This window comes from Cupressus sempervirens, chromosome 3 (genome assembly GCF_028749045.1).
Source record: "Cupressus sempervirens isolate cs-2001-9-10 chromosome 3, ASM2874904v1, whole genome shotgun sequence".
Taxonomy (NCBI): domain Eukaryota; kingdom Viridiplantae; phylum Streptophyta; class Pinopsida; order Cupressales; family Cupressaceae; genus Cupressus; species Cupressus sempervirens.
Genome location: NC_143120.1, coordinates 182,038,852 through 182,052,040, shown reverse-complemented (window position 1 = coordinate 182,052,040; position 13,189 = coordinate 182,038,852). Strand labels below are relative to the sequence as shown.

General features: G+C 32.4%; 1 protein-coding gene across 1 annotated transcript in view; it reads right to left on the bottom strand.

Annotated features, from left to right (window-relative positions):
• ELO1 (Paxneb protein-like protein) overlaps positions 1-13,189 on the bottom strand; it is a 135,570-nt gene that overhangs the window by 29,020 nt on the left and 93,361 nt on the right. The window contains exon 6 of the mRNA XM_089818893.1: positions 10,325-10,403. Within this exon, the coding sequence (XP_089675019.1) occupies positions 10,325-10,403 (79 nt within the window). The remainder of the gene's footprint in view (positions 1-10,324; positions 10,404-13,189) is intronic.

Here is a 13,189-nt window from a genome sequence, read left to right as displayed (position 1 = left end):
GAAATAGATATGTGACATTGAAGAATGATCAGGCTATTACAGAATATACGCTGGGAATAGTTTTCATTGGGAAGCAAAGATGATTGACATCAAATAGGGGACCTTGTAGTAAAAATTCTTAGGATTTCCTTCTGTATACTAAAACAGATCCTTTTTCTAATATCACAGTAATTATCCAATAATGAAAGCATTGTTTAATGAATGCTCAGGGCTAGTTATGATGTTTTAAAAATGGTCTTTTATACTAAATGAGACAAACTCAACAATTGTGATCAACAAGTCTGCATATCTTCATGTTGTCATTGGTGGCCAGCCCTTACCTTGTAATAGATTGCAGACTCAATGAAATATATGTATTGGTCCATAGTGAAAATGTGCACAAATGGAGGCTCAAAAATTGGGCTCCATCAAATTCAAGTTTCAAGATTGCTTCCAAGGCTTTCAAGATTCTTATCCTTGTTTGATCAACATTTATCAACATTTGACCTTCAAATTTTGATCACTTACCTCCTTCCATCCACATTTTTTTGTTATTCCCCATCAACTTGCAGTCAAGATCTCACCTTGGGCTTCCTCTAGGCTTGGGCATAAATCTCGAATTCTTAGGATTTTGGCCTAAGGAGATGGTGGAAATCTAGAGTTGTCAAGATTTCCCCTCTTTGATTGTTAAAATCTTTGTTTTCCATCTTCCAAACTTGGATTATTCCATAAACTTTCATGCCTTGTTCATAATCTTTGAATTGCGTAATCTCTCCTTTGTTCATTTGTTTCACACCACACCTTTCATGTTCATCACCCTTTGATGGCGCTTCTCATTTTCACCTCAAGATATGACTAGCTCTTGTTCTCATTCACGCTTCCAAGGCTCAACGAATGGATCATACTGCCCAAAATGCAACTCTAGACCAAAGACCTAAACTACAGATAAACCTGAGACCACCCAAGACAACTACTCTACCACCAGTCGAAAAGAGGGGGTCCCCATTGCAATGGGGTGATGGTGTGAAAAGGTCACAACAATTTGCCAACTCAATCCCAAAACTGTAATGCTCCCATGGTTACAATCAAACGATTCAGAAAGTAGATACAATGATCTTTCTGGAGATGCTTGTAATTATAGCTCAATGGAAGTTGCTTTAGATTTGTTTGTCAAATTCCCCTTTATAGTAAATCACTTACTTGGAAACATATTGAAGCTTCAGACTTAGACAATGGCCCATTGACAATTGTTAAAGTTGGAGCTTCAATTGGATTAATTCGATCTGAGATACATTGTTGTTATTGGTAAATCATCATTTCCTATATATATGTATTCATGTAATAATAATATATATAGTATATATTATACGAATTATTATTATTAAATGTATTAATTAAGTGATGATTAAACCTTAGAGGCATGTCTCTTCATGATACATGTCTCCTCTCATATTGATATGAAATCCAAATTTGCATTTGGAATATATCAATTACAATGGCCATGTTAGTACATTTGTAGAAATGACCCATGTTACTTCAACTAGTATCAGAGTCAACTGCAAATGTAAGAAATCCCTACCTAATATATGAGGATTTTCTTAACTATCGAATGGAGTCAATGAACAGAAGATAGTAGGACTAGTGAGATCCAAGGAATGCGAGGTTACGAGCTTCTTGGCCACAAAGGGAATTGCATATAATGCGTTTTTGAAATCCTTCTATGAATTACGTTTGCTAAAGGTTCTTCCCTTGCTTCACCATCTCTGGTTAGCATAATGGGAAATTTATATTAAGGTGATTAGAGCAAATCACTGGTCTAAACAGCGAATACCAATTCCTACAATTGCGCATTGCTTGTGTTACATCCCAAATTTTCCCCTAAATTTTAAGTTGAACATAGCCGTTGTTTTAACGAAACAATATCATGTGAAATTGAGTTAGTTAATTATAGCCATTGTTTATTTCTTCATATCATGTGAAATTGAGTTAGTTAATTATAGTCATTATTTATTTCTTCATATCATGTGAAAATGAGTTAGTTAATTATAGCCATTGATTATTTTCGTGTGAAATTGAGTTAGTTCATTATAGCCGTTGCATTGATTTATTTATCATAGGAAAGTAAGTTACTTATAGCTGTTGTATTAATTTATTCATGATCATGTGAAAGTAAGCTAGTTAATTATAGTTGTTGTATATACGATGAACATGTAGAGTTAGTTACTCTGACATTTATGAAATCCCTAACAGTCACTTGATGATTTTGAATTAGCAATTTTTAAATCTTGAATTGATGTCTTGGCGAGAATGTTGTTTTGAATGATTACAAGAAGAAGATTGAAGAGAGAGGGGAAGCATTGCTAAATAGGGTCATCGGAAGGAGATGGTCGAATAGCTCAGTCATCAGAATTGACAGATTTGACCTAAAACTATCTTGGCAAGGTTACTAGGACTTGGCAACATATTTCATGGTGGAACCACATGAGCTATAAGAAGAACATTTTAAAAAATAAAGTAAAATAAACATAAATTCTTACCTTTAAAAGACTTATCAAATATTATTATTTTACATTCTCAAATACAAACATATGTAAATAATAATAAGATGACACCAGTACATTATAAATAATAATCCAATGATGCCACCTTATCATTACGTACACATAAGCGTAGATGAGAAAATATAATAATAGTAACTTTAAAACCTTTTCATCTTCTTTCTTTCTTTCTTTTCCTCCTCCTTTCTTTTTATTCTTTAAGTCAATTTGAATGGTTTCGAATGGTTTCTTGTAACGGATGGAAGCCGTAGAGTCAAGCTTTTGTTTATTTCTTTGACTCCCTCAATTGTATGATGCATTCGATTATTTCCATTCAGCCTTTCAAACCCATTGCCGCCGAAACCCCAAAGTAGCAGAGTTCAAAATTTGAATTTATATTGCCTAAACTTTTCCTATCATACTTGTCGCAGACCACAGTTCAAAAATTAAGGATTCATCCAAGCGCAAGCCTTTCAAAGTCATTTAGAGGAGTCACGTAAGGCACCTGTCGCATCTTGTTTACTTTCTTTATTTGCCAAGTTCAATGCACAGCAAACCAAGTTTGTTTATATGTTCTACTATCCACCGGTTCTCAGTTTTCTTTTTCATGATGTAACAACAGTAGTAAGGAGAATGCAATACCGATTTCATGTCATGATATCTAATAGTTCCATTCAAATGCAAGGAATGATAGGTATATATATATATATATATATATATATATGTATACATATATATGTATATGTATACATGTGTACATATATATGTATATATGTGTACATATATATGTATATATGTGTACATATACATATATATATATATATATATATATATATATATATATATATATATATATATATATATACACATTTGTAATCAGCTTCATCTAATGGAAACCTTGTTGTGTAGTCTAATAAATATATTTAAATCGAAATACTTCCAATCATATTTCATAATGGTGAATAGAATATCTCAAAAACAGAACACCAATGAATTCACCAGGCGATGATGCCAGAATATGGTGAAGAAGGTGAAATGTTCTGCTGCAATTATAGTATGATAGCACCTGGGAATCACCGGCTTGGAGGCTTGAATAAGGTGAGGAGGTGTAGAGAATGTGTAAAACAAGAATGACATCAAAATAAATAAATAACATGATAAATAATGCATTAGCTCATGCATGTTCCACTCATGAAGAATGTTGTCAAGCCAAGTGGTGGAGATCGGATTTATAGACCCAATTTTGAAATCCTTGGCTAGGGTGGAATTAGGCAGATATGCTGAGCAAGTGATCTCTGTTGACTGTCCAAACGCTTCAGTTATTTTGGCGAATAACTGTTGGGACTTCAACCCACCTGATTACTCTAATGGCTGGACTTATAAACATCCCAAGCCCGACCTCGCAGTAGGGAGGGTCGTTCTATTAAATTAGAATATGGGGGGATAAGTAATGGTCTGTGGTTGGAAGGTTAAGCCTATGTCAATGCTTCTCCTCTCACCAATGTCGAGGCTTGGACAACAAGTAAAAGAAGTTTCTCAAATTATACTATATGTTCTTTAAACCTCCAAATGTTTAGATAATTTCTTTTCAAGATGAAAGTCATTTACTCTACAAATAGCTGTTAATTAGAAGAAGTTAAATATTTGCAATTATCTCAATTTGTAATTAGATAGATATTTCATTTCAAGAACATTTGTTATTTAATTCCAGCTGGATATTTAGAAGTAGTTAAATGATTGCAGTACATAAATATCTCATTTTGTATTTTTAGATATTTCATTTCAAGAATATATGTTACTTACTTTCAGCTGAATATTTAGAAGAAGTTAAAATACATTAATATCTCATTTTGTATTTTCGGAAAACTCGATAGAATATGTATTGTATATTGAATAGAGTTTTGTTTTAGTTATAAAGAGTTGATGGAAATCAATGTCATGTGATATGATTTAGGAAATCAGTTGATTCAAGATTAAAACTTGTTTAGGAAAAATCAGTATGTTACAGCTTGACACATTTTGTTTGCTGGAAATGGGAAATATGCAAAGACAATCAAATATTTACTATTACTAAAGAAAAGTCACTATCCTTTGGAGAGTTTTGCTACACAATGGTCTATTTTGGAAAAAAAAGCGCTATCAACATTTGAAATATCTATTAGATCCGAAAATTTGGTCTTTCGAAAGCCATTATTTTCTTCGGGTTTTAAGTCTAAATGTGGTACATGAAGTAGAGACACACCTAAGAGATTTGGGGTAGGGACACCATGCAAATCTAAATATGTGATTCAAATCTAAACTAGTGATTTGGAGGACTTGAAAGGCCTATCTATGTCTTCCATAGTCAGAGAAGTAAACATTGAAAGGGAACGTCTATGTCAAGAAGAAAAGGTTGATAAGAATTATCTTTCCTGGTGCGAGGGATGTTGAGCAGCTAGGGAAACACATCATCCATTATATTCGGATTGAGTGTGATTTCTACAAAAGAAACCGTTCTCCAACTTGTGACAATAGGGCACTCAATCCTTCTTGACAACGATGCCACATAATTGTGTCGAACTAGAGAGAAGTTTCGTTAATGACGTGGGGCCCAAGACTTTCAACTCACCTTTTAATGCATCTAGGGAGAATGCAAAGGCTCTAAATTGGCTACCTCCGTGCAGCGATGAATATCATCACAACTTTAATTACAAACACTATGACAAGTCGGGCATCAAGAGTAAGACAAATCAACCGTAGGCATAACATATAAGTACATGCATCTAGTATTCACATGGGTGTGAATACGGACATCCAACATGCACATCGGACAGACTAGTGCAGAGTTGGCCCGTACAAGTGTCCATAACAAGGAAACAATGAACAAAATTTGTTGACAATATCTTATGCTATGAAAAATCAAAAGCTTCCATCTGCGCACACCTAGTTTATGTCCTTTCTCGTGAAAATATGGCTGAGGACTATAAACAAGCACCAAAATTGGATGAGCTGCCACGTAGATTGGACATTGGACATTACCAAGAGGGAATGTGACCAATACCAAATAGAGCTATCATATAACTTTAAAGACTTATCGAGGAGTGCTAAGAAATTAAAGCACTAATAGAGTTTGAGGTAAGTATAGGTGATTCATTATTTAATTTTTCATACTATTATGAAATGTATTATTGCTTACAATATCAATATGTTAATAAATACACTAGAACATTTAGAGATAGAAAAGTAAATGAATGATATTTTTTTAATAATGGTATAATGTAAAATTGTTGTGTAGTAAGGCTAATAATCTTCAATAATGATATTTGATAATCTAATATTATTAATCATAAAGGATTTAGTGGGTACATATCGAGATAGTAATATAACCTATTCGTATTATTGTGAGATATTAGTATTGTTATTGGATAGAATGAGCTATGAAATTTATTTATAAAACAAGGAAAAGTATTAGTAATGAATAAGTCATCTGAAGGGCACTATCCTTTGACTACATGAGATAAATATTCTCTTTTGAATATAATTTTCAAGTATTGCATTCTTAATATAATAAATTTTTTATTTTTGCATTTGTATAAAAGTTGTGCCTTGATCTTTTCCTTTGAAAATGTTATTATAGTAAGAGAAAGATTGAAATTCAGAGGGAGGCTGACATTTGAGGCAATTTTAAAAGAGAGGGAGCATATAGAGGATATGATTCAGTCAACCTTTGGTGATATTGATCATATTAATTCAGAGGGAGTAAACCACATTGTGATGGATTCACTAATGATATAAATTTGGAATACATAGATTGTAAGATGTGCGTAATATAGGTTTAATCAAAAGATCAAACAAATACCTTTGCGTGAACAAAGGAAATTTGAGTTGTAAGACATTAATGAAGCTTTTACACTTTCTTTTGAACCATCTACAAGTCTCTCTTTGATGAATGAAACTCGACGTATGAGTTGTAGATTCATTCATGTGGCACAATCATACTCAATCAAGATATTGGCATATTGTGGACGAGTTTGAGAGAATGGAAGGACATGTTCACTTCTACTGTTAAGCTAAATGAATGTTTGGACCTTCAATGGATGAAAAGAGCAAGTTGGAACTTAGAAAGGAGTCATCATATTTGATACAAAATTTTGTTCAACAATATAAGAATGAGTGGGAATTTCACATTGTGGGGGGGGGAAATAGTCAATGTTCCATTCCCACTTCAACCCTCTTTAACTTTAGAAGGGAGATGTTCCATTCTCAAATAATCTAAGAAGGCAATTTCTGAATTTTCATGTACAGATAAGTATTCTTATCTTTTACATTTATCCACTCTTTATAGTCTCTCTCTTATTTGTAATTCTATACATATTATAAGGGTTATTTGCCTTGATCTTTTCCTTTATGTTTGAGGATATTCTTATAGGAAAAGAAGGTTGGTACTTTACATATGCTACCAAATATTGTGCATACTCAATCTAATGATAGTAACTCCAAAGACCCTAATGATCAAGATGGCTAAAGTGAGGCTCTTGAAGAAAACATCTTTAATGATTGAGATTATGAGATTCTTCTACATTAAGAGGGAGTATGACACTTCTTCTAAGGCAATGCAAAAGCTTAGAAGATTGATACTCAAAGGGAGTCTAGAAATACATGTGTGACTGCATGATTTTGATGGGGCTACTCCTATGTATATCATGAAGAAGTGATGACTTATCACTAGAAAATTAGAAAATTGATATCAAATTCAAACTGAGTTTGACAAGAATCCTTGGGGGAAGAGAGCCTCTAAGGGAGTAACTACTGGACATGACTTCCCAAGATCATTGTTCAAAGGGAGAATTTTTCAGGTGTAATCCTTTGCGAATGATATCTTCTCTATGGGGAGAAGTTCTAAGTGAAATTCTTTGTAATGCATTCTTCTCTATGAGAGAGAATTGAGGTGAAAGCCTTCCCACCACCCTCTGACTTGGTTCATGGTGGTTACTATTTCACATATGATATGTAATGAAAGGTGACGATCTTTCACTGACATATATAAATAGAATGTAACCATTGTAAGGTGACGATCTTATAAATGGTAGACCTATTATCATAACAGACTTCATTAAGTTGTCCCAGAGTGTTGGAAGTCATGATAACAAACATATATAAGCAGAAGGTAACCATTGTAAGGTAACGATCTTATAAATGGTAGACCTATTATCATGACAAAATTCATGATAATGAATGTATCATACAGAACATAACCATTGTAAGGTGGCGATCTTATAAATGGTAGACTTGTTATCATGACAAACTTCATTAAGTTGTTGCCCCAGAGTGTTGGAAGTCATGATAACGAACGTGTCATGATTAGAATTCATTGAATTGTCCTTGAGTGTCAGAAATCAAATAACTCATATCCTTCTAGGATATAACATATTATTTTGGTAGGCATCAAAGATTTGATGCCAGTGCACATACCAAAAGAATATACGTATGATGAATATTATATAATTGATATTTCTTGTTGAATCTCACTTCGGATTATATTGAAAGATAACATCTAAGTTAATGGATTTATGTTGATATCCTTAAATTTGTCATTCCAAAATATCATATTGAGATGATATCTCTCCATATTCTTGAGAGCATAATGTGTTCTATAAATCCTCACTAGCTAAGAAGGAGTATTAAAGTTGTAGCTTCAATCGGATAAATTCAATCTAAGATACATTGTTGTTAATGGTAAATCATCATTTCCTATATATATGTATTCATGTAATTACACACACACACACACACATATATATAATACAAATTATTATTATTAAATATATTAATTAAATGATGATTAAACCTTAGAGACATTTCTCTTCATGAGACATGTCTCCTCCAAATCTGCATTTGGAATATATCAATTACAATAGCCATGTTAGTACATTTGCAGAAACGATCCATGTTACTTCAACAATAATTTGGGTGGCAAAGGTACATTTGACTTATTGATAAATAATGCTGGTGTCTAGGACCCTTTTCAAGATGATGAATAGCAACAGACTTTAATATCTTTGTTTATTCATTTGATGAGCAATACTGAAACCAGAATCTTTTTCTCAGATGATGAATGACAACAGGTTTTATGATTTTTAAAAACAGCTACTCTGGGAACAGTGTTAATGTTGTATAGCTTCAGTCGGATAAAATATAAGATGTAATCATAAAGATTAACTCTTTGATTAAACATATATATATATATATATATATATATATATATATATATATATATATATATATAAAATTGTGTGGTTAATATATAATCTTATAATATTCTATATCTATAAATGTTTCATTATGTACATATACATTTATAATCATATGATAAAGTATTATTATCCAAATATTTACTTATAAAGATTAAACTTTTAATTTGATGTCATGTCTATTAGACACCTATGTTTGGGCATTAAGTATGTACCAATGATAAGGGCGATTCTCGTGTATTTGCCTTGGGGTGTCTGCATCGGTTTATTACACTTGACCAATGCTTAAACTGCAGATGATGTTGCACATTGTTCAAGGTAATTACGAGGTGTTGTGTTGACTTCTTATACTAATCGTGGTCAATATTTCTAACCTTGCTCATAACGATTTGTCAGCTGAATGTCGGTTAATCTGTGGGGTTGCATCTCATTAGTTTGGGGACATATTTAATATGCACCAGACCCCCGCTTTGTTATCAGACATATATTATTATCGGTGATTTAGAAGTCAAAGATACATGTTATCATTATTATCTAATAAATATTCAAATGTGTAAGGTGGAATTACACAAGCGTTATAAGTATTGAATATAAATTATATTTAATATATATATTGATCAAAAATATATTTTGAGATCATTTATATATTGACATATGAATATAATTCAAGGACTTAAGAACTCAATTATAAATTAAAGTAAATCTGATCATTGATTTTCAACAAACTGCCAGAATTCGCTCTAATTGTCTACAGCATCACCGTCATTCTTTATAAGTCAAATCTTGGTCAATGGTACAATTTCCAATCAAGATGGTTAAGATAGGAGTGCAGACAATATACTATTTCTCATCTCTGATGCACAAAGACATATTCGTAGGAATAAAATTTGTAGAAATTTCGGCTTCTTTTACTTGTGCCATTTACATAAATGATACACCGCAACATCTATTTTTTGTAATTAATTCTCCAAATAAACTTATTCTATTATTTTCAGTTTCTCTTTTGATTACATTCTCTTATTTTTCACCTGTTTCGAATAATATTTATCAGTATCACTAACTTTATACTTAACTTCAATATAATAAATTATAATATATACACCAAGCAGCCAAGTCCGTGTAACAATAGACAAACCATCTGATTAAAAGATAGATCAATTTTGTAGTCCATACAATAATAGTCAAATTCTCCACATTTCAATACTCTAGTACATACAATAATGGTCATGTCAATTCACACATATATATCTTACGTATGGACCACCAATTCTACAACAATGCCAATTTATCAAATAAAGATTCTCTTCTAAGAGATTCATAAATCAACATTGTCACTGATGTTTTGATGATTTTTATGAACAAAACAGCTCTTTCTTGCACATCAGATTGTGTGAGTATTTTGGCAGTTGGACAATTTGAATTTGAAATAAGTACTAGACATCATTGAAGATGAAGTTCCCACCCATCAAACGATTATCTGCCAAAATCTCATATGGTTCAAAACTCTTCCACTTACTTGTAATGAAACCATGTCTAGAGTACTTTGTATGTGAAAGTCAACAGAAGCTTCCATCTTACCCCATCAGAGTGTCTAAATTGTGGTGCACATAGTGATTGGATGGCCATACGGCCAACATCTGAAACTCCTCCTTGAACTCTGTCAAGCATTTAAGTTAAAATATTTCAGCAATTGCTTTCATGTATACAACTCTCATCTTGAAACTAAATATTTTATTTGAAAAATCAAAACAATATACTGCATGTTCTTTCAATGTGAGTTACATATTTCATTTCTAAAACTCAAAAAAGATAGTTTAAGGACCAGAAAAGCTAACACCTCTAACAACAAATAAGAACCAATCTGTTTTGACTTCAATTACTAACAATATAAATCTCACAAATGTATAGTCAATTGTCGGGATTACGTTACAAACAATTCCCTCTGTGCTAATGTTGTAATATGACTTGCTTTCTGTGCAACTTTATGGACACGATTAAGGCATTAGGCCTATTGACAAAACCAATGGCTTTCCTTGTCAAACAAAACAATAAACTCACCTTCCTCCTATTTCCGAAACTTGTGATGAAGCTAAAATTCAAAATATTAGAATTATTCATAAACAAGAGAGAATTTCACACTAAAATGTGGAAGTTAAAGTCCAAGAACTTTTATATTAATGTATCTACTTTAAATTATTAAACATAAACTTTGGAGATTTCCGAAGGAATCAAATACAAAATATACATGGTACTAGAGACATATTCCATACTAATAATATATTTTGTTTTGTGCATTTGTCCATACTATCCAAGGAGACAAGGGGGCATACACCAAAGCTCTCAGAGCCATTCCAAGATCAAAATATCTGTAAGGTCCTAAGTGTTTGTGCCTCATCCTGTTGATCAGTTTTAGATTTTGACGCTATCCTTGCATTGCTTTCAGGGTGCATGGATCATGTACTTAGGATTCATGGATATTAATTTTTATATTCTTGAGCACATTTTGTGTTTTGATATTGCTAACATGCTAATGTTCTTGTGGACTAACATCAAGATGCATGAATTATGTACCTGGGTGTATATATGTTTATTTCTGTATGCTTGTAAAAAGAAAGTCATTTCAGCTTTATTGTTTTCACTAAGACATGTGATTATATGTATATTCATGGAATTTACATTTTGATTATTTATTTTGCATTTATTAATAAAAAATAATGCTTGAGTTAGACAAGTTCAGTAGCTGTTGTTTTGATATCATGTCAAGGATATTACAACATAGGTTGCTATATGCAAACCTTCAGCTATCTTGTGGTATGCACATGCCCCTGATGTTTCAATCAGTCTGCAAGTGCAGGTTTCACCCAATGATAATTTAAAAGGAAACAATCAACTTGGGTAAAAGGTGCTGCCTTCATATCCATTTCGCTCGAGTTCCAACTATGAAATAGATCTTGTGTGACCTTGTGAGCCTAAATCCAATCAATTGATTCTAGATTCCTAAGTTGTTTGGAACCTGTAAAATGTGTCTGCATGCTTTCCATAGCTTGTTTGAACCTTTCACTTATTTGCATTTAATCATTTTCCATATTTCATTGTGAGCTTCTCAAATGAATTTATGCTAATAATGGTATGCCATAGTTGAAAAACACAAACTCGGCAATAACTCTGCAAGCCCAAAAATATTTAAAGCTCAGGTCACAAAAACTAGGAAAAAATTTAGCAGTTAGTCAGCACCTTTATCAAATATTGAAAATACATTTTTTTTTAAATATTCTAAAACACACAGGTACAGGTATGTTATTATTATGGTAGTTCAACATGTACCCTAAAAATTTGCATATTTATATAAAACTAACATCATTAAATATAGAGTTTTAACTATATTCGAATAAACCTTAGTTACTCATTCATGTGTGGATCTGGATGCGGATGCAAGAATCGGGGTGCCATCCTCATCCCAGAAATGTCTGAGAGACTTGGGGACTTCGACTTTGACTTCTAGAACAACTTAGAATCTGACTCTCCAAGTAACACAAATTTGGCATATAAATTCTGTTGATTCTTATATTTTAAGGTTTTATTATGTATAAGGACATGCTTTATCCATGTTTTAATATACATATTTTAAATTTCTCCAGATGTTTGAATTTTCCCTATTGTTATATAGCCGTCCCCATTTGCCGCCCCCCCCTTGTCCCTCCCGTCCCCAAAATTGGCAAAAACATTTGCCGTCCTAGAAACTCGGGGGAACATAGATTAATACAACACCATTTGAATCATAGAAACATTAGTTTAATAAGTTTTTTTTTTTTAATTAATGATTGTTAGTCTAATATTTATAGTTTATTAAAAAAGGTGGCTTGTCAGTTTTTATTTTTAATTTAAAAAGCCAATTATCAGTTAATGTAATCTTTTCAACATATCATACGATGTTGTGAATGGGTATGGACACTAATCAAAGAATTAAGGGATTGATAAATGGAACAAATGGCATTGTGAATAAATACAAGGGATCGTTGGAAATGGAAGGAGTTGTGCCATGGTCGTGTCCTATCTCTGCCATCATCGTGTCAAAAAATTGGAAGAAATCCCATAAGCTCATCATTGTACACTCCCTTTGCTTCATGTCCAAAAAAACAAAAGGGAACCCTTGCAAAAAGTTGCAAATCAAATTTTTAATGCCAACCAACTTTTTCTCATGATTTAAGGTTTAACTCCCATGATTTTACAAGTTTTTCTCAAAGAAACCACCATGATTATTTTTGTAGACACTTCGAGCCGAATACCCATGAGTACTTGCCAATATTTTAAATATTTCATAAACTTATATTTTCATGTACCTTGCAATAGATTTGATACTGGAGAGTGGAAATAGAGACTAACCTAATCAATAAAGGTAGTATAGTTCGTATCAGTTATATTTGGCTATCACCAATAGGTATG